Raw genomic sequence first — 23,504 nt, 5'->3', positions numbered from 1 at the left:
CCCGCTAACTAACAAACAGGAAATGAGAATATAAGCTCCTTGGCGGAGGAGTCTGTTGCTTTTACCACAAATACGCTGTTAAGTCCTCCACCCAGCCACCGGGGAGGCGATCAAGATTTTGTCACTGGCACTAAACAGCTGGTCCCAAAATGCTCCATAACTGTTTTTTAATATGATATGATCACTTGATTGGCAAGTTCATTTTAGAAAGGTAAACGTCTAGGTTTTAATCACATTATAGGGACCAAAATGTGTTTAAGCAGTTTAAAATATAGGGACTTATGGGTAAAAGAGTGACGCCCCATAATCTTTACATTTCAAGGTAAAGATATGTTGTAATTTTAGGGTTAGGGAAATAGTAACCCCCCCAGGAAATGAGCGTAAGTCACTGTACGTAGTCCTAGATACACAACTGTGTCTGTGTCTGTGTGTGTGTGTGTGCGCGGGTGAGAGTGCAGAATTAATTCCAAATGTGACAAGTGTTAATGAGGCCTGATGAGAGCTGGAGGTGAACTGATCAGCAGACAGTCACATTCGTTTTCAGTGCCAGACTCCCGCTCTCTCAGGAATCCTATTTTCTCATGCTAACGCCCTGTCTCCCCCTATTCATCAAATCCCATTTTTCTCTCCACCTGCCTCCTCTCTACCCGCCGCCCCCACCCCCCCCCCCCCTCCCTCTACCCCACCATGCCCAAATTTCCTCTCTTCCTCTCTTTCCTCCCCCTTCCCATCCGCTCTGCCTCCTTGGGGAAGGAGCTATTTTTATCATCAGCCACCTGTGAGAGCATATCTATCTCTGTATCTTTCTATCTTTCTATTTTTCTATCTATCCATCTCTATATATATCATTATTTATGTCTATCGATCTCTCGCTCTATTTATCACTATTCATCTCTATATCTATTTATGTCTATCTATCTCTCTATCTATATCTTAATCTCCATCCATCCATCTCTATCTGTCTTGTTTATATCTCTCTATCTGTCTCTTTATATATTCGGATCTCTATGTATCTCTCTATCTCACCTTATCTTTGTATCTATACATGTCTATCTATCTTTATATCTCTATTTATATCCATCCATCCGTCCATCTCCTCTGTTTCTCTGGCAGACAGGCAGAAGGGAAATTTGTGGGAGGGCAGCGATGTGGTGAAGAGAAAGCAGTGCGGGGTGCTCTCGGTGGGTTGGATTGATCGGGATTACCGAGAACACAGCACGTCTGACAGAGCACACAGGGCTAATAGCAGTGAAGTCCCAAAAAGAGCCAGGCGCAGATGAGCAGAGAGAGAGAGAGAGACAGAAGACGTCGCTCTGCTCCGCCATTCACTTTCAACCCGTCATGTTTGCCCCCTCACACACACACACACACACACACACACACAAACACACACAGAGACATATGTAGCCCACACACAGTCCCAGATGTGTCTGTCACCATCCAGCAGTAATATCCCGTCAGGCTGGGATGTATTTGATTTCGGGGAAGGCCACGGCTCCTCCAGAGAAGAGATTGAACATGCGTGTCACACCTGGTACCCAACAATCAGTTCTGTGTGTCCTTTGTATGAGCATGTGGTGTGTTGCCAGCCAGTTGCAAAACAAACACGGGTGCTCGCATCCAAACACGCTTCCGAGCTGCTGATCAGCTCATCACTGCTTAAGTGAGCGGAGAGCGTATTAAGTGTATTCAAGCGATTCGTGGTGAACAGAAGAAAAAAGGAGAAAAAGAGCGATCGAAGAAGCTAAAGTGAGATGATGGCTGCAGCTCCAAGGTGGAGGTGTTTGAGGGTGTATTAGGATTCTGGCCGGAGTGCTGTGGAGATGGAGTGTGTGTCTGGCTGCCTGCATCGCTGACAGAAGCAGGTGACACACATGAAATTGGACTGCCATTCTCAATTCAGACCGCCATCCAAACAGACCAGACGTCACGCACTCCAAGTGCCATGTGTCCCCTGCCTCTCTCAGAGTTTGGAGCAAAATATACAGGATCGAAGAAACGCTGACGTCAGCGCCCTTCCCTATGTTGTTTCCTGTAGCAACACAAAGTCTGAGCCTCAACAAACAACTCTCCTCTGTTATCCATGCTCAGGTCTTCTGTTGGAGGGTCAACCGATCAATCACATATAACCAATGTTCCAATTCATGTCTTTGCTTGATAAAACATTAGATGTCAGTGGTAGAAGTAATATCTTTGCCAGATACTGCAAATAATGTGTACAATAAAGAAGCATGTGAAGAGCTTTTCCTGGCCAAACAAGAGTGAGAAATATATGGGATACATGTCGCACCTTATTCGGAAACTGAAAACGAAGGCTTTGAATTGATGAAACTTAAATCAAATAAAAAGTGTTCTGCGTGGTTGAAACTAAGTTTGGAAGCTTTACATATTGTTTGATGGGCTGATAAAAATAATCACTGCAAAACTTATTTTGTTTTTGACTTTCAAAACCCAGCTTTCCCTCTGTTGCTCCAACACAAGTTTGCCTCTGTTCTCCCAGTGCATCACTTTGTTTTCCATTTCAAACCTTCAAATGATGTGGGATCTGAAAAGTAGTGCACATATGTTGGGAAAAAAAGTTTTGAATGGCCAAATCTTTATTTGGAAACTTTGCTGACGCACACCTGTCTATTATTTCAGGGTTGAGGCTACAACACTCTTCGGAGATTTGCCCTCACAAATTTTACAGCGTTGTTGGTAAGGTGGTTAACCCAGCCTTTAATGGAGACAAGGGGCATTTGCCCCTGACCTATTGTTTGCTCTCTGTTGAAACCTTTATATATACTGTCTATGGTTGAAACACAGTCCAATTACATGTCACCTTCTATTTTCAGCTGTAGTGAATAAGAAAAACTCTAATCCAAAATATTTGCAGACATTTGTTCTTTTTACAGTCTGTTAAAACATTATCCAAGGCGTCAAAACTTAGTTACTTAATACCTTTTTAGTTGGATGTCAAGCTTTCAAACACCAAGTACCAACTTTTTACATCCTTTCTTCAGTTTCAGAATATGGCGTGATGTTTATCCTATGGAATTTCAGCACAAAATGTATTTATTTGTCTTGCTATTCAAATCCTGTGTATCTGAGGACATGCCAGACACATCAAGGTCTTGGTGACAGCAGGATCTTCAGTTTGTTGTCAGAGAACACTTGTTTGTAAAAGTTGCCAGTCTCCTGATAGACACAGGAAATAAACAGACAGGCAGGAAGGTCAGAGTTCATCCAGCGTCCCAGTCGGAACCGTGACCATTTCGTGCTGATCGCCACCGCAGCCACCATAACAGGAAGGGGTGGACTGACAGCAGGGGAAGCGGACAGGGACGGAGCGGGAGGTTAACACACAAGTTATCAATAAACACAGGAGGAGGGAACACGCGTCTCAGAAACCAGGGATAAAAAACACAGGTTCACAGTGTGTGAAGGCAGAGTAATATGGCAAGCCGATTGAGTATTTATTCCATATCCTTGATATCAAGTATCAGTCCCCTCCACTAGTTTGGTCACTGTCAGCACTAGTTGGACATTTGGTCGCACTAGTTCGGTATTTTACTGAACTAGTTGAACAAAAAATCTTACTAGTCACTCTTTTTCAGCAACTAGTGGCACTTTTGTTCAACTAGTTAAACAGAAACCTTACTAGTAACACTGTATGCCGCACTAGTAGAGCCAAAGTCTCTACTAGTGGGCTTTTTGCTGCACTAGTGGCCCTTTGGACCGAACTAGTAATGCTGAAAGTGTTACTAGCTTACTAGTGAGCTGTAAAAGCTCTGACATGTAAGCTAGTCAAACATGGATTCAGCTTACTAGTAAACTAGTGGCCTCCAATTTTCTGCACTAGTAAACTAGTGGGAGCCCAAATGCACACTAGTAAACTAGTGCAGCCAAAAAAACCACTAGTTTACTAGTAAAAAGCCTATTTTGACCTTACTAGCAAACTAGTAAGGTGCAAAATGTGTACTAGTAAACTAGTAGGGTCAAAAAAACCACTAGTTTACTAGTAAACACCTATTTTGCACCTTACTAGCAAACTAGGAGGGTGCAAAATGTTTACTAGTAAGCTAGTGGGCTTGAAATGGGCACAAGTTTACTAGTTGCAGTGTTTTGTGACCTTACTAGCAAACTAGTCAGGCTGAAAGGGCTTACTAGTAAGCTAGTGGCAGCCAAAATGCCCCTAGCTTACTAGTGGCACTTCTGGACACACATGCTAATGAGGGCATTAAATTGGAAGCTTCCTATTGGCTCTCCAGCAAGAGCTCCAGCCAGCAAAATATTAACCCTATAAAGCCTGGTGAGGTTTCACTGCGGTGAACTGCAGCTCCTTGCTTACTATCCAAACAGAATAAACACGTACATGTGTGTGTGCATCAGATTCATTATTGTTTTTGAACAACAATGAAACAAAGGTAAAAATATTTAATCTATTAGGTGACAGGGTTTTCATTCCGTGAATCCAATAGTGTTCCCTCCTCTCGCTGGAAAGTGAAACATCCAAGCTTCCTCCTCTTGAGAGGAGCGATAGCGTCTCAATCCCGATATGAATTACTGGCATTTCAGCAGCAGCACAAACTGCACTGAAATGATCATCACTAAACACATTAAGTGTTAGGGTTGCCACAATTGAGGGTTGAAAAACCGGGAAGCGATATCCTGGTTTCACGGAGGAATAACACATGCAGGAGTGGAAGTTTTTCACTTTATTGGGCACGCTCCAGTCATTTCATAATAAAGCATATACTTCAGTATAAGGGTACATATTAACAGAAGCCTAAAAACAGGTCTACAATATAGCCCCCTCCTCCATTAATGTTTTGATATTTTCGAGAGTTGTATAATCTCAGGACTCGGGAGCCTCGGGAGTGGCCAGTAGTCCAACCCTGTCTCTTTGAAAACCCCACATCAGTAAAGTCCATTTCAATTTTATTCTGTTACAAAAAAAAAAAAAAAATGATCTGAAGGTGAAGAAATGAATTAAATACATGAATATTCTATTGTAGGCCCACTGAGGGTATTATTATATTATATTATGAACAACTAATCTGACTAATGTTTGGAGGTCAGTGTATGTTGATCTGCTGCAGAATTTACTATCGCCAGTAGATGGCAGTGCTAAATGACCTGAGAAGCTTTTCTTTACTAATTTTCAATTGAAAACTTGCCATATACAAAAGAATAAGGCAATGACTAAATTAGTTATAACATACTGCATTCACTGTTCACAGGAATTACACATCTGTTAACATCCAGAATGTTTTTTCACATATCTAAGGATTCAACCATTTACTGTATCAAAACACATGAGCACACAACGTGCTTCTATTTTTTACCTATGCTCCAGAAATATGGAATTCCAAACCTATGGCCACAGGAGATGCAAGCTCTGTCAGAATTTGAAAATGGCAAATGAAAGGTTATTGATCAGCTGTCACGCTTCCTAAGCAAGCTTTCTTATCTGTTACACATTTTGTTATTCTTATGTGTTTCTACGTTCCATTTCTATCTTTTACTTATGTGAGTTTTGTTAGTATACCTGTTCTTGCTATTTGCTGCCTCTTTAGTTTATTATGAATTGTATTGCTTGGTTTTATCTTGCACTATTTGCACCCGTTTTAATAAGTCTGTTTTTATTTTTAGTTCTTTATTGTAAAATACTTTGAGCTACTAATGAACCCTAATGAATTTACATTTAATCAAATGTAACATTTTAGGCATGGCTGCTAAAATAACTCTCACATGCCATAAAAGAATGTTGCTAAAAGGTTTAGATCATCACAATTCAGAGCGGGCACTTTAAGGCTTTGAAACACAGTTTGAACCCTGACCAATCAAAATCCTTGTCCCGCCTGCCTCATTTGCTTACAGTCCACTAGTTTACTAGTGGACATTTGCGCCCCACTAGCTTACTAGTGGCTGCATTTGCACTTTACATGTTAACTAGTGAGGCATAATTGTCCACTAGTAAACTAGTTCGGGTCTGTTTGACCTTACTAGTTAACTAGTGCGGCTTAAAAAGAGTCACTAGTTAACTAGTAAGAGCCAAAATGTCCACTAGTCACACTAGTGAGGTTGTTTTTTACCTTACTAGTAAACTAGTGAGGCTCAAAATAGCTCACTAGCTTACTAGTGGAGCCTAAAAGTCCACTAGTAAGCTAGTTGGGGTCTCTTTGGCCGTACTAGTGAGCTAGTCACAGCCACATTATTTTACTAGTAATCTAGTAAGGTCCAAAAAGAGCCACTAGTAAACTAGTGGCCCTGATATTGCCATCACTAGCTTACTAGTGGAAGACATTTTGTCTCACTAGCTCGACTCTGTATAAAACATGTAAGGACTTTGACCGAGCATGTTGAACATTTTTCTTACATGTTGGCCATTTTCTTCAACTAGTTCAGCTTTGCTCAGAACTAGTGAACGAATGTGCACAACTAGTAAGACATCTGATCGACATGTTGGGCTTTATTTCCAGCTAGTTGGCATTTTGGGCACACTAGTTGACATTATCATCTTACTAGTTTGACAAAACTGCTTACTAGTCGACATGCGCACGCAACTAGTTAACTAGTGATGTGATAAAAGGTCACTAGATAACATGTAGGACAATACAGAATTTCACTAGCTAACTAGTTGCATGCACATGTCGACTAGGAAGCAGTTTTGTCGAACTAGTAAGATGATAACGTCAACTAGTGTGCCCAAAAGGCCAACTAGCTGGAAATAAAGCCCAACATGTCGATCAAATGTCTTACTAGTTGTGCACATTCGTTCACTAGTTCTGAGCAAAGCTGAACTAGTTGAAGAAAATGGCCAACATGTAAGAAAAATGTTCAACATGCTCGGTCAAAGTCCTTACATGTTTTATACAGAGTCGAGCTAGTGAGACAAAATGTCTTCCACTAGTAAGCTAGTGATGGCAATATCAGGGCCACTAGTTTACTAGTGGCTCTTTTTGGACCTTACTAGTTTACTAGTAAAATAATGTGGCTGTGACTAGCTCACTAGTACGGCCAAAGAGACCCCAACTAGCTTACTAGTGGACTTTTAGGCTCCACTAGTAAGCTAGTGAGCTATTTTGAGCCTCACTAGTTTACTAGTAAGGTAAAAAACAACCTCACTAGTGTGACTAGTGGACATTTTGGCTCTTACTAGTTAACTAGTGACTCTTTTTAAGCCGCACTAGTTAACTAGTAAGGTCAAACAGACCCGAACTAGTTTACTAGTGGACAATTATGCCTCACTAGTTAACATGTAAAGTGCAAATGCAGCCACTAGTAAGCTAGTGGGGCGCAAATGTCCACTAGTAAACTAGTGGACTGTAAGCAAATGAGGCAGGCGGGACAAGGATTTTGATTGGTCAGGGTTCAAACTGTGTTTCAAAGCCTTAAAGTGCCCGCTCTGAATTGTGATGATCTAAACCTTTTAGCAACATTCTTTTATGGCATGTGAGAGTTATTTTAGCAGCCATGCCTAAAATGTTACATTTGATTAAATGTAAATTCATTAGGGTTCATTAGTAGCTCAAAGTATTTTACAATAAAGAACTAAAAATAAAAACAGACTTATTAAAACGGGTGCAAATAGTGCAAGATAAAACCAAGCAATACAATTCATAATAAACTAAAGAGGCAGCAAATAGCAAGAACAGGTATACTAACAAAACTCACATAAGTAAAAGATAGAAATGGAACGTAGAAACACATAAGAATAACAAAATGTGTAACAGATAAGAAAGCTTGCTTAGGAAGCGTGACAGCTGATCAATAACCTTTCATTTGCCATTTTCAAATTCTGACAGAGCTTGCATCTCCTGTGGCCATAGGTTTGGAATTCCATATTTCTGGAGCATAGGTAAAAAATAGAAGCACGTTGTGTGCTCATGTGTTTTGATACAGTAAATGGTTGAATCCTTAGATATGTGAAAAAACATTCTGGATGTTAACAGATGTGTAATTCCTGTGAACAGTGAATGCAGTATGTTATAACTAATTTAGTCATTGCCTTATTCTTTTGTATATGGCAAGTTTTCAATTGAAAATTAGTAAAGAAAAGCTTCTCAGGTCATTTAGCACTGCCATCTACTGGCGATAGTAAATTCTGCAGCAGATCAACAAACACTGACCTCCAAACATTAGTCAGATTAGTTGTTCATAATATAATATAATAATACCCTCAGTGGGCCTACAATGGAATATTCATGTATTTAATTCATTTCTTCACCTTCAGATCATTTTTTTTTTTTTTTGTAACAGAATAAAATTGAAATGGACTTTACTGATGTGGGGTTTTCAAAGAGACAGGGTTGGACTACTGGCCACTCCCGAGGCTCCCGAGTCCTGAGATTATACAACTCTCGAAAATATCAAAACATTAATGGAGGAGGGGGCTATATTGTAGACCTGTTTTTAGGCTTCTGTTAATATGTACCCTTATACTGAAGTATATGCTTTATTATGAAATGACTGGAGCGTGCCCAATAAAGTGAAAAACTTCCACTCCTGCATGTGTTATTCCTCCGTGAAACCAGGATATCGCTTCCCGGTTTTTCAACCCTCAATGGTGGCAACCCTAACACTTAATGTGTTTAGTGATGATCATTTCAGTGCAGTTTGTGCTGCTGCTGAAATGCCAGTAATTCATATCGGGATTGAGACGCTATCGCTCCTCTCAAGAGGAGGAAGCTTGGATGTTTCACTTTCCAGCGAGAGGAGGGAACACTATTGGATTCACGGACTGAAAACCCTGTCACCTAATAGATTAAATATTTTTACCTTTGTTTCATTGTTGTTCAAAAACGATAATGAATCTGATGCACACACACATGTACGTGTTTATTCTGTTTGGATAGTAAGCAAGGAGCTGCAGTTCACCGCAGTGAAACCTCACCAGGCTTTATAGGGTTAATATTTTGCTGGCTGGAGCTCTTGCTGGAGAGCCAATAGGAAGCTTCAAATTGAATCCCCTCATTAGCATGTGTGTCCAGAAGTGCCACTAGTAAGCTAGGGGCATTTTGGCTGCCACTAGCTTACTAGTAAGCCCTTTCAGCCTGACTAGTTTGCTAGTAAGGTCACAAAACACTGCAACTAGTAAACTTGTGCCCATTTCAAGCCCACTAGCTTACTAGTAAACATTTTGCACCCTCCTAGTTTGCTAGTAAGGTGCAAAATAGGTGTTTACTAGTAAACTAGTGGTTTTTCTGACCCTACTAGTTTACTAGTACACATTTTGCACCTTACTAGTTTGCTAGTAAGATCAAAATAGGCTTTTTACTACTAAACTAGTGGTTTTTTTGGCTGCACTAGTTTACTAGTGTGCATTTGGGCTCCCACTAGTTTACTAGTGCAGAAAATTGGAGGCCACTAGTTTACTAGTAAGCTGAATCCATGTTTGACTAGCTTACATGTCAGAGCTTTTACAGCTCACTAGTAAGCTAGTAACACTTTCAGCATTACTAGTTCGGTCCAAAGGGCCACTAGTGCAGCAAAAAGCCCACTAGTAGAGACTTTGGCTCTACTAGTGCGGCATACAGTGTTACTAGTAAGGTTTCTGTTTAACTAGTTGAACAAAAGTGCCACTAGTTGCTGAAACAGAGTGACTAGTACGATTTTTTGTTCAACTAGTTCAGTAAAATGCCGAACTAGTGCAACCAAATGTCCAACTAGTGCTGACAATGACCGAACTAGTGGAGGGGACTAAAACTTGATATCAAGGATATGGAATAAATACTCAATCGGCTTGCCATAGAGTGATGGACTGATGACTGATCAAAGTAAACCTGCAGGAAACTACTTCTAAATATATTCCACAGTCAAGTACCACAAAGACTTTTATTTATTCCCATGTGTAAGAAAGGCATCTTAGGCACTGTTTCATCAGAGAAAGAGGGTTCCTGGTTTGAATCCCGGTTTGGGTTATCCCTGTGATGGACCTGTCCAGTGTGTAGCCCACCTCTTTCTCACTGTGAGCTCGGATTGGCTCAGACTCCCCCTGCGGACCTCAAAGGATAAGCGGTTTAGATACTGGGTGCATGATTTATGATATCTGTTTGTTTGTTTTCCAGCAGTTTATCCCATGATTTTGGTTTCATTATTTTGTAAAACTAAGTGAGCAGCCCACTCACAATCATCTAATCATCCATCACAGGATCAACAGTTTATCTTTGGATATATTTGTGGGGAAGAGTGGGCAGCCACCTCCAGACTCAAGTCACTGTTCTGTATTTAGAAAAAAACAGCAGACAAAGAGGGAAGATATAGAACATAAATCTCTGGTCGCAGTCGTTTATTCCATATATATTTGGGCCCTGCTGTTTATGGTTGTCCTGGGATGTTAAATCAGGTCATAAAAGGGAAAAATGTATTTAAATCCGATAACTAACTGAATCTTGATGGCGTTGGAAGTTTGCCTCCATATTCTTGTCAAAGAATTCATCAAATATTAATAACTGTCTGTTTACTTAGATTCATTAACATTTAGCAAAGATTTGATGGTTTAAGTGTGGCGCTCTGACTGAAGATGTTCCACTGTTTCCTACTTCCAGGTGTCTTTCTTCCTGTTCATCGTGTTTGTCGTTTACACCATGCTGCCTTTCTCCATGAGAGGGGCCATTATCGCCAGCGGCATCACCTGCCTGTCACACACTGTCACCCTCAGCATCTGTCTGGCCAACACCGTCCCAGCGCTGGAGCCTCTCGTCTGGCAGGTGAGTCAGATCATTTCAAAGCAACGTCTAAGGTGGATGAAGCAGAGACGCCTCTGCTCTGAGTTGTCTTTGTTAATAATCGCCTTGCTGCACTGTTTGCTGCAGCATGGAGGTTAGTGTCTCCAAATGAAAGCGTTAAAGTGGTTCATTGCACCATTACAAATCATGAGGTACAACATTTTTATAAGGTCTTGGGTTATGAAACAGTGAATGTGTCTTGTCTCATTGTGAGACACAGCACATTCAGGAAAGTCTCCTGATTTAAATGATTACATTACATGTCATTTGGCTGACGCTTTTGTCCAAAGCGACTTACAATTAGTACACTCAACATTCATGAGGGGCCATTTTAGTGGTTCAATATCTTGCCAAAGACACTTCGGTATGCAGATGGGAGAGAGTGGGGTTTGAACCGGCAACCTTCTTGTTGAAGAACCTTTAACCACTAGGCCACCCCGCCCATAAATGAACTGTATGTTACTCTACTCAGAGAACAGATCTTCAAACACTGTCTCTATCTGAATGGACCCCTTGATACTGTCCCCCAAAACAGAAACCTCATAATGCGGGAGCTGCTATTATTATTATTATTGTTATTATTATTATTATTATTTAACATCACCGATCAAAAATCTAACAATACAATCTATACGAAAATACAGAAACATGCCAAAAATCAAATAAAGTAAAAGCTGCTTGTCTGAGGCTGACACACACAAACACACACACACACACACTGACTCCTTCTAATCGACCATCAAAGTAGGCACACTGATAACACTCTAATCACTATGGTCTCTCGCTCTTCTTCTCAATCTTTCCCTCCCTCTCTCTCCCACACACGTTGAAATAGCACATTAACAATAAAGCATGCTCGAAGACGCTCATTGCCCTTGGATACAGCACCTAGGACGACCTATTGATATGCATGGCCAAATTTTAAAGAGCTCCGGGTTGACACATTGGTGGAAGTGCACATCTGAAGAGTGTGCTCGGGCCTTGTTTTATGAGGTAGTAATGCAGGTTTAAGTGGAAGGAGGTAGATAGTGGGGAAATTATATGTGCAGTCGTATATGGAATGTTTTGCACCTCCCTAACGTTATTATCATGCCGTATTCTTGTGTGTGTGTGTGTGTGTGTGTAGATCTTAGCCAATGTGATCATCTTCACCTGTGGTAACCTGGCCGGGGCCTATCACAAGCATTTGATGGACCTGGCTCTGAAACAGACCTACCAAGATACCTGCAACTGCATCAAGTCGCCCATCAAACTGGAGTTTGAGAAGCACCAGCAGGTACATCTTTACATTCATGGTGGGGATGGGAAATAATACGTGAGCGAAGTCTAATGTCATCAGATTCATTCTGTTAGGCCTGGACTCAAATGTTCCAACACAAGACTACAACTCCAAGTGTCACGAATAATCTCTTTAATCTTATATCTTTCTAATCTCAGTTCTAATACCTAACTCATTAGTGTCTCTGTGTACTCAGTATAATTAATCAGTTGTTTAGTCCAGTTCACCTCCAGCAGTGGAAATGTCTCTCTCTCACTCCAGTAGTTCTGTTCAGACTCGAACAACTCACAGGAGGATTTCGAGGAAATGTTCATGATCCACTGAGGATGAAGTCTGATGATGCTCTGACTCTGTGGTGGGATGTAACTAAGTACTGATTTGTTACTTTACTTAATTATATTTAAGTCGATTTATTTCTTGGTACATTTCACTTTTACTCCTTATCTGTACTTTCAATTCCACTTTTTATGGTACATTCACTTACATGTTCACACTGTTAAACATTTTTTTAACCAACAACGAGATCTGAGTCTCCGATCCAATCAGAGATGGCTCCAAGACTTAGCCATAAGGATATAGTAGCCTAGTGAATCAGTGAATAGGCTTAACTCTGAAAGTACTTTTACTTTAATAATTATATTTAAAAGCAAGTACTTGCTTGCTTTTACTCAAGTTGGAAAGCTTATGTGTAACTTTTACTTTTACATTGTTTAATTATTTATTTGTACTTTTACTTAAGAATATATTTGAGTACTTCCTCCTCCACTGCTCTGACCTTTTGACTAGCGCCACCATGAGGTTTGCGTTGGTTGCTTCAGAGCGACATGACTCACCAGCTATTGGATGGATCGCCGAGACCTGAGACCATGGTCCGTATTGAGTCTGAATGAAAGAAAAATCTTTTGGCCGTATGGTGGGCACTTGTTTGTAATTGCTGATGTCGGAGTGAAGCTTATTTTGTCAGATCTGCCCTGTGTGAAATGTAAAGCCTGTAGTTAAGATGCTAGCGTAGCTGTGGCCCTCTTGACTCTCTCTCTCTCTCTCTCTCTCTCTCTCTCTCTCTCTCTCTCTCTCTCTCTCTCTCTCTCTCTCTCATCCAGCGACACACACTTGACGAGAGCCCAAATGAAATTCAGACTTATTCGGCTTTATTGCCAAAACATTTCCCTCCTCAGTTCTGTCAGGGATGAGGAGTTTGTATCACCATCATGTCTAAAGAGGCATTATGAAGTGACATTTACGTGACATTAGTTACTTTGCCCTGACATAAAGCATTCTTTCCAACCAGGAAAATGACTAACCCTAACCCTAACCCTAACCCTAACCCTTAATAGCTTGTGGTCGTCAAACTGAAAATAAACCTAAATGTTTTTAGGTGTAACTTGTAGACACACATGATTTATTATTTATTTGTAGAAGTATTACAAATTCCTGAACTGTTGTGTATGTCACTCTGCCGGTGAGCATAACAAATGTATATATTGATAGATATTGTTTTTACCAAGAGTCTGTGAATATTTTGTGTTTGCTGTAGATGGTGGTTGAATAACCGAAAACGTTTACCACAGCGACTCTCTTCATGTTGGATATGTCCCCTGCCATAAGTTTGTCTACATTTGCAGCAGTCTGTTTGTGGGTTTGTGGGTGCATGTGTGTGTTTGATGCCGACAAATGACTAACTAAACACTAAATAAATGTCATTCAGTAGCTGAATGCAGATCACTTAAGTTCATTAATCAAACACATGGTTAATGAAGCTCCGTCTCTTCAGGCTATGATGCTCCCTCTGCATGCTCACAGTCGAGTGTTCATATTGCTTCCTCGCTGAAGAAGTAAATAAATGCGGGTGGTGTGTGTTTCTATTTTTAGGGACGCTCCCCCCCCCTCATCCCCTCTCTCTACTTAATTTGCTGCTGTGTTTTAGGAAATGAGCCTGTGGTGTGTGAACAATGTAATGACCCTCTCTGCTGTGAGCTGCATTTATGAGTCACACCCCCTCAGGCAGCTATTCGCTCTCTCTATAACATGCACACACACACACCCACACTCGAGCCCACAAACTCACGCACACACGCACACACACACGCACGCACGCCACAATCAACCTCAAACCGCCCTCCATCCACTGTGCACTGGGCTAAATTCAAGCAGGGACCCACAACTTACACAGTTACACAACAGTTACGGGTGATGGATCTCGCATCTCTGGTTCTTTACTTTTCCGATAACCGACTTTTGTATACGCTGAGGTGCGTTGTTACATATGGTAAAGAATAAGTCGACTTTCTAAAACATCGACAGCCACCTTCAAGCTCTTCAAAATGAAGCATCGTGGGGTTAATATGCAAAGGCCTCTCTGTAGAATAACAATTCTGCAACAACAATGCAGCCTCTAAATCCTTTAATCCATCCACTGGAGATGATATGGGGAAGATGTTGCAACCTGCCATGTACTTATTGACTAGGGAAGATTCCTGCAGATGTGTTGAAGTACTACTTATCCTGCACATCTTTATTCAATAGTGTGGTCTTTCAGTGTGAGAGCAGAACTTGTTGATTTCATGTTCAGACTTTGCGATGCTTTCACTCAAAACCCTGGCGCTCGCACTCTAAATGCCCCTGCTTGTGCTCAAACTGCGCTCCAGCTTCGATTCTTCTCCTTGTCGCTCACGCTGCTTCTGTCCGTGCTGAAACGTCTGCCGTTGTTTCTTATCAGCTGGGGAACTTTAACAGACTGGTTTGCACAAAAAAAAGTGAAAGTAAGTTTGCGAAATCAATACGTCCTGACTCTAACTGAAATACCACACTGTTAAATAATGATATTAATATATTTCCAACCTTTGACTGAATTTGTGCGCTGCCTCTGGCGGCGGTTAAATTGCATTTTGGGAATTAATGATTGAATGAAATAATCATTAACAGGTGAATATCACAGTGAATGTTTCCTTAATGTTCACTTTAATCACCTCTGAATCATCTAATAGCCAAACTTAAAATCATGAACTGTGAATAAATGAAGAGAACACGTTCTATTGCTTTTCTCTGCCATGCTGCATTTAATAATGAAGATATTTTCTGTGCCTCAGTCGTTTCCTGTGAACAGTGCCTGAAAATTAGCCCCGACTAATTAAGGGTATGGGGGGATGTTAAATATTAGCTGTGGATGAAAATGGCTATTTTTATATGGAGCATCAGAGGCTGATAGGAATATATATTCAGTTCATAAACTGGTATGAAGTGCGAATTTATACACATGAACACAATACTGCATTAATGTGTTCATGTGTTTAAAGCCGCACTTTATACCAGTTCTGATCATGTCAAGACACTACTCTGCCCTCTCTGGCTTTTCATTCCTTCCCTTCTCCCCTCTCTGTCTGCAGGAGCGTTTACTTTTATCCCTGCTGCCAGCTCACATAGCCAGAGTGATGAAAGCCGAGATCATCCAGAGGCTGCAGGGGCCCAACTTTGGCCGAACTGAGAGCACCAACAACTTCCACAACCTCTATGTGCAGCGGCACACCAATGTCAGGTTCGGTTCCTCCGCCTTTATCTGTACCTCTCCCCGCTGTAATCGCGGCGCTTCATTGCTCCGAAACCATCTTGTCCTCCCCCTCCCCACTGCTCCTTCCTTGCCTTCCTTTGTCCTCCCTGCTCTCTACCTACTCAACCCTTTGGATTTCTCCTATACGCAATACTCCCCTCCCCATTATCTCCTCTGATTTCCCCTCATTTGCTTTCTCGTCATCTTCACTTCACCCCAGCGCCTTTTTTTTTTTACCTGGCATGGCCAAATTCAGGCTAATCCACCTTAATTGTACTCTGAGGTCACTTTGCCAAATGAAGAGAGGCCTGTGTTTTTTTGTTCTTGATTGAGGATTTCATAATGTGGGGGTTCATAAAAACAAGGCAGAGTACACAAATCCAGGCTTAGCACAAGAGTCTCTCTGGAGAATGTCCTCTAAAAACCGGTTTTCCATCACAGGAGAAACAGAGTGTCTCTGTTAAGTGGGCCTCAGGTGTGCGTGTGACAGGGCATGTGTGTCCGTGTGCGTCCTCATGCTGATCTGCCTATTATCCCTCCAATAATAACAGATTCTCACATGGCCCAGCTCACAGTGAAGAGGGCAATCCACCCAGAACAAAAGAAATGACACTCAAGGACAGGTGGCTGTGTGGCTCCGCTCAGCTCTTCCTACTCGTACTATTCAGATAGTGAGTCTCCAGTTCTCCAGTTCAGGGTTCTGTGTACTAAGTCGAGCTTCAGTGAACCTTGAGTATGCAGGTGAACAGCTCTTAGTGCAGCAGTGGTGGAGCAGCTTCAGGGTTCTGAGGACTGAAAAACTGCAACCAGCATCACCACAGGACAAACAGACAGCCCATTCCAAACAGACGGGCACTGCACTAGTGTCTTTAATGTATACGTCAGCTTAAAAAATATACTTTTTCAAGTTTAACAAATCAATGAGATACTCTTCAGTATACCAGAAAAGCAGATTTGGTTCATGTCCAGATAAGTTAGCTACACTACACACTACCAGCGCAATAACATGTGCTATGTTATTTCCACGAGACCATGAGCACTGATTTGCCAAGGCCAATCACGTCCCTCAGTTGCCCTCAATGCTTTATAGCCACCACCGTGGTAAAAGAACTCAATATAACCCCAATGGTTTTATAGAGAACAATATTGCATTCAAGTTAATTCAAAGCAATTACATCAAGTATGTCAAATCCTCCACACCCATGATGCTCTGCTAATAAAATGCCCCCAATGGCTGATAAAACTTTATGCCTCTCCCACTAGAGGACAATGGAAATCTAGGTATGCAATGAATTGTTTAATTCTATGAGGTTGTGTTATTCAGCAGAGTGTCATTAACTGTCCTGTTTGTTGGTTCGTCTTGTTCTCTGCAGCATTCTGTATGCCGACATTGTGGGCTTCACCAGGCTGGCCAGTGACTGCTCGCCAGGTGAACTGGTGCATATGCTGAATGAACTGTTCGGCAAGTTTGACCAGATTGCAAAGGTAAGCTCAAGGCAACTTAATTTATGTTGATCCCAGCAGAAATTAATATGACAGGGGGAAAAGGAGGAATCCCGAATGTTTGTCCCGTTAGAGGATGGTCATAAGTTTTCAGTCCAGGGTTGACCCTTCTCTCAGGAAATAATATTTGATCATAACCTAGTAAAAATCCCTCTATACTAAAGAGGTATTTATACATCTCGGCTGTGATGTCGGAGGCTGTACTTTGGTGCAGTCTTGTATTGGGTTGCAATATCCTGTTCATGAATGAGGTAGAGAAAATATTGGAATCACTCTCCAGAATAATGCACTTTAATACGGCCCCACCACGAGCTGCAGCCTCTACGTAGAATGAAAAATTCAAGGAGACAAGAATTTCCCATTTAAACTTCATTAACTTAACCCCAGTTTAAGGTTTTATTAAGAAGGTTACGGTCTTTGCGAGGCTCAGTCAGATTTCATTTATGGATCGTGGATAAATAAACCACTGGCCTTGGAAACCAAGCAACAAATATCCTTTAATATCTCGAGCAGTAGAGCCCAGCAAATAACTCTCAGTCTGACGTCACTGTCTGATGTTTTCATTAAGATGTCATTTGATTTAATGGAGAAATAAAGGATGGTAACAACGTCAAATATTGTGTTTCCTTTCTCGGGTTTGTGTCTTACATTTGAAATGCTCAAATTGGCTCAGTTACAAGACAACCAGCAGGAGAGAACAGGGTCCGTGTTCTTCTGTCAATCACATGAAGCGTGACCTTGAAGTAAATGTGGTTTTCTGTCCGGCGGCCACAGTCGGCCTCTGTGCCGGACCTCCACAGAGGGTCCGTGTGCGTGTTGACAGCCGCAGGCTGTAGCAGTGTGGGCTGGTCGGAGTGTATCTGGCGGTCCCGTGGGTTCTCAGCTTATCGGGTTCAAGCAGTTGAGTCAGGCTATCTCAGTTCTGTGTCCAGCAGCTCTGTCCTTCTGCCTGACGATACCACTGTTACATAACCCCGGTCCAGCGATGAGCAGTCACACATCCCACATGTGGAATAACAGCTAATGCGTTATGTGTGTGGGCGCATGATTTTTGGGCTCAATGGATGTGACTGTGTCGATGTGAGGTTTCTGCGGAGGTGAAGAGTATGAAAAATGTCATTCTTTAAATAAAGTACTTAACCATAGCTAAATATGGTCATGGATCAGAAAGTTTTAAAGGTACATTTCTGCTATCATCACCTCTTTTTTCTTTCTCTCTCTCAGGAAAACGAGTGCATGCGAATCAAGATCCTTGGAGATTGTTACTACTGTGTGTCTGGTCTGCCTGAGTCTCTGCCTCACCACGCCAGGAACTGTGTGAAGATGGGCCTGGATATGTGTGAGGCCATCAAGTAAAATACCAGCTCTCCCCCTCTCTCTCTCTCTCTCTCTCCACTCTCTCTCTCCACTCTCTCTCCCTCAAACACACACAACCAGAAACACAAACAAACACATGCCTGTCAGACAGATTGAGCAGAAGGAATGCCAGACTTGATTTCAGCTCTGTTTGAATTCCAGAGTAAACACAATGTGGATGCAATATGATAAGCCTACTGACGGACCAAATAAATAATTCAAACAAACGAGAATGCCACTCAGCAGAGTGCGAGCTTTCGCTAAGGCCCGGCAGTCCCCTTAAATTCAGTCAAGCTTCACCAAATACCACCTACTCATAGATATCTGTCCCCTTAATCTACAATTTTTTTTTAACCAAGATCCATGAAATGTTGTAAGATGTCTCATCTTTAAAAAATACCTTAATCCACACCAAATTGTATCTATATTAATATTTTTCCCAGACCCATACTGCGTCCTTCCAGCACGTTTCGTGGAAATATTTGCAGTAGTTCTACAGATTGAAATCTCGAAACTGTCTGTTATGTTGATTTACCAGCTCTGAACTTTTAATCAAAATCAGACCCGATTTTTAACCTTGACGAGATAAATTCATTGAGGAAACACCGAATCGTGACACATGCCACAAAACACTGGTTTCTGGCATCAATGGTGAAGACCAATCTTAAAATGGTAATCTAGACGTACAACACTATCTTTACTATTAAAAACACAGATATTTAACATGTTGATAAATACACATATCACAAAACTCATAATCATACATTTTCAATTTTACATAAACGAGATACAATGTGTGAAGTATTGTGAGTTATGGGGTTTTCAAGCTTACACTGTCCAGTGTTTATGCTAAGCTAGGCTAACTATGCTCAATACTTTGTTTGTGATTGATCTCACTGTCAGAGAGAAAGTGAAGCATACCTTTCAAAATGTTGAACTAAGTATGTGTTATATATATAATGATAATTAAAATAATGAAAAGCAGATGTGTTCTGCATCTCACATACAATGAGATACCAAAACATAATACTCACGTAAGCTTTTCTGCTAAATCTCCCTCATTTCTAATTTACAAACAGGAGAATAAGTCTTTTCCCTGCACCTTAACTTGTTGGACCAGTCAAACATTTACCAGAGAAAAGTACAAATTAAATCCAGTGTTTAATGACTTCTCTTTCTCCTGTTCTCTTCACAGGAAGGTCCGAGATGCCACTGGGGTCGATATCAACATGCGTGTTGGTGTTCATTCTGGGAATGTCCTCTGTGGTGTGATTGGCCTCCGGAAGTGGCAGTACGATGTGTGGTCACATGATGTAACGCTAGCCAATCATATGGAGGCAGGAGGTGTGCCGGGGTGAGATATGATCAATAACATAAAGGTCTGTATGCGAACGTGAAGGCAGGCTCCAGAGGAGAATATATATATATATATATACATATGTAGTTTAAGGAAAATATATAAATATAAACATATATATATATATATTTATATATATATTATATATTTATTTATCTTTTCTCACCTCTAAGAGAACTCAAAGCGCCATTCACTCATTCACACCCACATTACTACAGTGCATCAATGTGCAGCACTTTCTCTTTCACACATCACTGTCAATTTTGGGTTCACTATCTTGCCCAAGGACACTTCAGTAGACCGGGATCGAAACGCAGACTCTCTGGTGAGTGTACCACCCGCTCTGTCTCCAGAGGTATCCGCTTGAGATATCTCTCCTTTTATTCTCAGTACTTCAGTCAATTATCCCTCCTCATTTGACCACTCAGCTCTACATGTATAGGTCCTTCATCCTCACACTGTAACAAGCAGGGGAGAAATTGGCTGGTGGTTCTGTGATACATAAACTCTCCAGTGGCACCACATTGTCCCGCTGGGCTGCTAATGGTTCGTCTGTTCTTATACACGCTGAAAGGAATCTGAAAAAAATGGCAGCTGATAAAAACATATGCACTTCTCCATCCATCCATTTGCAGGGTAGCAAACAAACTTCGAAAGGGAGAATTGCAAGTCAGTGTCCATTAAGTCAGACAAAGGTTTTTAACCTGTCAACATCTGTCCCCTGGTCCCCCGTCCTGTCTCGTGTTCAGGAGGGTCCACATCTCCTCAGTGACGCTGGAGCATCTGAAGGGCTCGTACAAGGTGGAGCCTGGAGAAGGACAGGTCCGAGACTTCTACCTGAAAGAGCACGGAGTGGTCACCTACCTGGTCATCAACCCTAAGGTCAGCAACCATCACTGACGTGCTTCTGTTTCAAGAAAATCATCGAAAGAAAATGCTAATTATTGTGGTTATAATGTTATAAGAATATTAACAATTTGTTCATTGAGTTATTCAAGTCTATGGAGATTTTTGATGGTGAAAATTAAAAGTATTCCCATATATTCACAGAGAAAACTACATATCTTTAGTTTCCGATAATAAACAACTACTGCTGAATTTGGTGTTATAGATTTGTTGGGGGCATGAATACAAAATTTCAGATTTTCACAGTACTGGGTTGGGTGTGTGTGTGTGTGTGTGTGTGTGTGTGTGTGTGTGTGTGTGTGTGTGGTGTGTGTGTTAAATGAAAAGCCATGCTGAGCAGTCCTTCCTTCCTAATCCCTCCGTAACTTTGCTAAAATACCACACATCCCCTTAAATATCTGCTCTTACTTAACGCTTCCTGTTTTCACTCACAGACTTGGGAATTCTCACTGCAAAGTAAAGGGCACTTAAGATTTCAGGTGAACCATGGAAATGCCATGGGTGACACAAAAAGCCACAGGGTCTTCTAGTGCATCTTCTTTTCATCTTCTGACTCCTCTCCGTAGAGCTTGACCGAGGAATTTCTGCTTTCGCGTGATGCCCTCCCATTTCTTTCATCACTCACAGTTCTCTGAGTGCAGAGTCACGACTCAGCAATGGCACGGAACAGTTTCTTCTGAGCTTTAACCTGTAAAGGTTGGAGTATAAGCTTTTCAGTGGATCCTGTGCTTTTCGGCTATTTGACGCTATAACTCGGATCTAACTTTACAAAATAGACATCAAGTTGTGTTGAAGAACACTTGAACATAGAGATGAGACCTTAAACTCCTTAGGAAAATCTTTATTTTGAGAAGAATGCAGGTTTTAGTTACTTGCGTCTGTGCAATATATACACGCATAAAATTGATATACAGTCAGAGGTTGAAATCATTGGAATTGAGCATTGAAGAATGTTTGTACTCTTAGTAGATACTGTGTTGTTCTGCAGTGCATCATGGGAGTTTGATACTTAGCATATTAGCTTATTCATCATTTAACTTATTTTTTGGGGATCATATTAATGCAGAGTTGCAACATTTGTGAAGAGAGACCTGATTTACCGCAGCTCCACTCAGACCACGGCAATTAACTAAACCAACAGTTTTAGGTCTCACCCGAGCCTCTGGGTATTTTTAGTGTTTTAGCTTTTTCTCCTCACAGCACAACATTATCATCTCGTACGGCGTCTCCACAGAAACAGTAAGATGCTGCTCTGTGACCTTTACTGTTTACTTTAACGGAGATGGCTTACTAATATCCCATCTGATATTGGAAAAAGGCTGTGGGTGTGCTGTGACATTTTCAAGAAGCCCCGAATGGATCAAAGATAGATACGGAGCACGGATCACAGGAGGTGTCATCTCCGCTGTCATTGTCATTGATTGTCACTGTCAGAGCGGTTCAGTTCACCCGCAGGAAGTAGCACAGCCGTTTCAGACAGTATCTATTTCAATTCTCACAGGCTTTTGTGTCAGTATCTAGCTCTTCCAGAAATAAGAGTAAATCATCAAGGAGGGTGGGGGGGGGGGGGGGGTTCTAACCATGAAATAAACCCCTCCACAAAAACTTCTTCTGCTGTACGGTGCTGTGTGGAGCGGGAGTGGAGTGCTGGACGTCAGAGAGAAGCACTCGCGTACATGTGAAAATGGAGAGCCTCATTGTTCTTGCCTGAAAGTGTTTCAGGTAGCTCCAGAACACTGACAGGCGGGTCACAGAAGACAAGGGTTGTCATTAGATCACTGTTCTCAAAGTGCCCGGGTCCTTTTCACTTTACACCCATCAAGTGTGAACACAGCTAGAGGACATGTTGTATTTTGCTTTTGACATCGGCTTATCGTGGTTTCTCTGTCCCTCTCTTTTATTGCATTTGGTCTAAATGCAATAGTAAATCATAAAATGGAACCAACCCTGTTTTTCAGTTGTTGCAGGACATAGTATTTTGCAGACAAATTTCAATCGTTGCATCAATATTAACTTTAAAAAAGTGTCAGTCTACATTAGGTGCATGATACATCATCTTGTATTTCTTTGCACGACTTTATATTGCACCACTTATACGGTGTAAACATACAGAGCAGCAGAACACACACTAGAGTCATGGTGTGTTTATTCCACATCCATCATTCTTTGTGTACATTGTCTATCGCTTATCTGTTGCACTACTCTCAACTTACTGTGCGCCATATGTTGTTTACTCTGTAAGTAAGAACAGGGAACAGATAGTCAAAGTCAATCGGAACACACTCATCTCACGTCATCACTGAGTCAGGGGCACCGCAGGGCTGTGTGATGTCATCTTCACATTTTACACAGATGACTGTAAATCTGACATTCCGAATACTTTTATTTTGAAGTTCTCAGATGATACTGTACTGGGTTTTTTTGCTTGGGACCTGTAGAGGACCCTTGTATCCATCAGTGTCGTACAGATAGATTGGTGGAGCGGAGTGAAAAGAACAGAATTCAAACAAGACAAAAGGAATGATTTTTGGCCTTCAGATTGTGATGGAAATCTGAAAACACAAGAGGCTGGAACACCAAATTTGTCTTTGTGTATTCTAATAGGGGCTTTCTGCAGAAAGGAGTAACACAAAAAGTCACAGGGATCTCAGAGTGAAGATGCATGACAGTCAGATGCAAGGATCTTATAAAGGAGAACTGAGGTTGTTTGCCTGAGCCAGTTCAGACTGGTTCTGTCGGCGCAGTTTGAGAAAGGATCAAAACAAAGAAATCTGATTTACATACGTTTCCTTTGGAGATAGGAAGACATACATTCAGTTATTTGGAGAGTAAATGAGTGATAAAAAG

At 41.4% G+C, this 23,504-nt stretch overlaps 1 protein-coding gene across 2 annotated transcripts in view; it reads left to right on the top strand.

The window, feature by feature from the left end:
• The window catches only part of adcy2b (adenylate cyclase 2b (brain)), a 50,598-nt gene that overhangs the window by 8,473 nt on the left and 18,621 nt on the right, over positions 1-23,504 (top strand). For both annotated transcript variants that reach the window (XM_062410359.1, XM_062410358.1), the window contains exons 3-9: positions 10,533-10,694; positions 11,839-11,988; positions 15,375-15,523; positions 16,909-17,020; positions 18,263-18,390; positions 19,590-19,748; positions 20,501-20,633. In XM_062410359.1, the coding sequence (XP_062266343.1) occupies positions 10,533-10,694; positions 11,839-11,988; positions 15,375-15,523; positions 16,909-17,020; positions 18,263-18,390; positions 19,590-19,748; positions 20,501-20,633 (993 nt within the window). The remainder of the gene's footprint in view (positions 1-10,532; positions 10,695-11,838; positions 11,989-15,374; positions 15,524-16,908; positions 17,021-18,262; positions 18,391-19,589; positions 19,749-20,500; positions 20,634-23,504) is intronic.

Source organism: Platichthys flesus, chromosome 17 (assembly GCF_949316205.1).
Source record: "Platichthys flesus chromosome 17, fPlaFle2.1, whole genome shotgun sequence".
Lineage (NCBI taxonomy): Eukaryota > Metazoa > Chordata > Actinopteri > Pleuronectiformes > Pleuronectidae > Platichthys > Platichthys flesus.
This window is presented reverse-complemented; position numbering and strand designations above follow the sequence as displayed.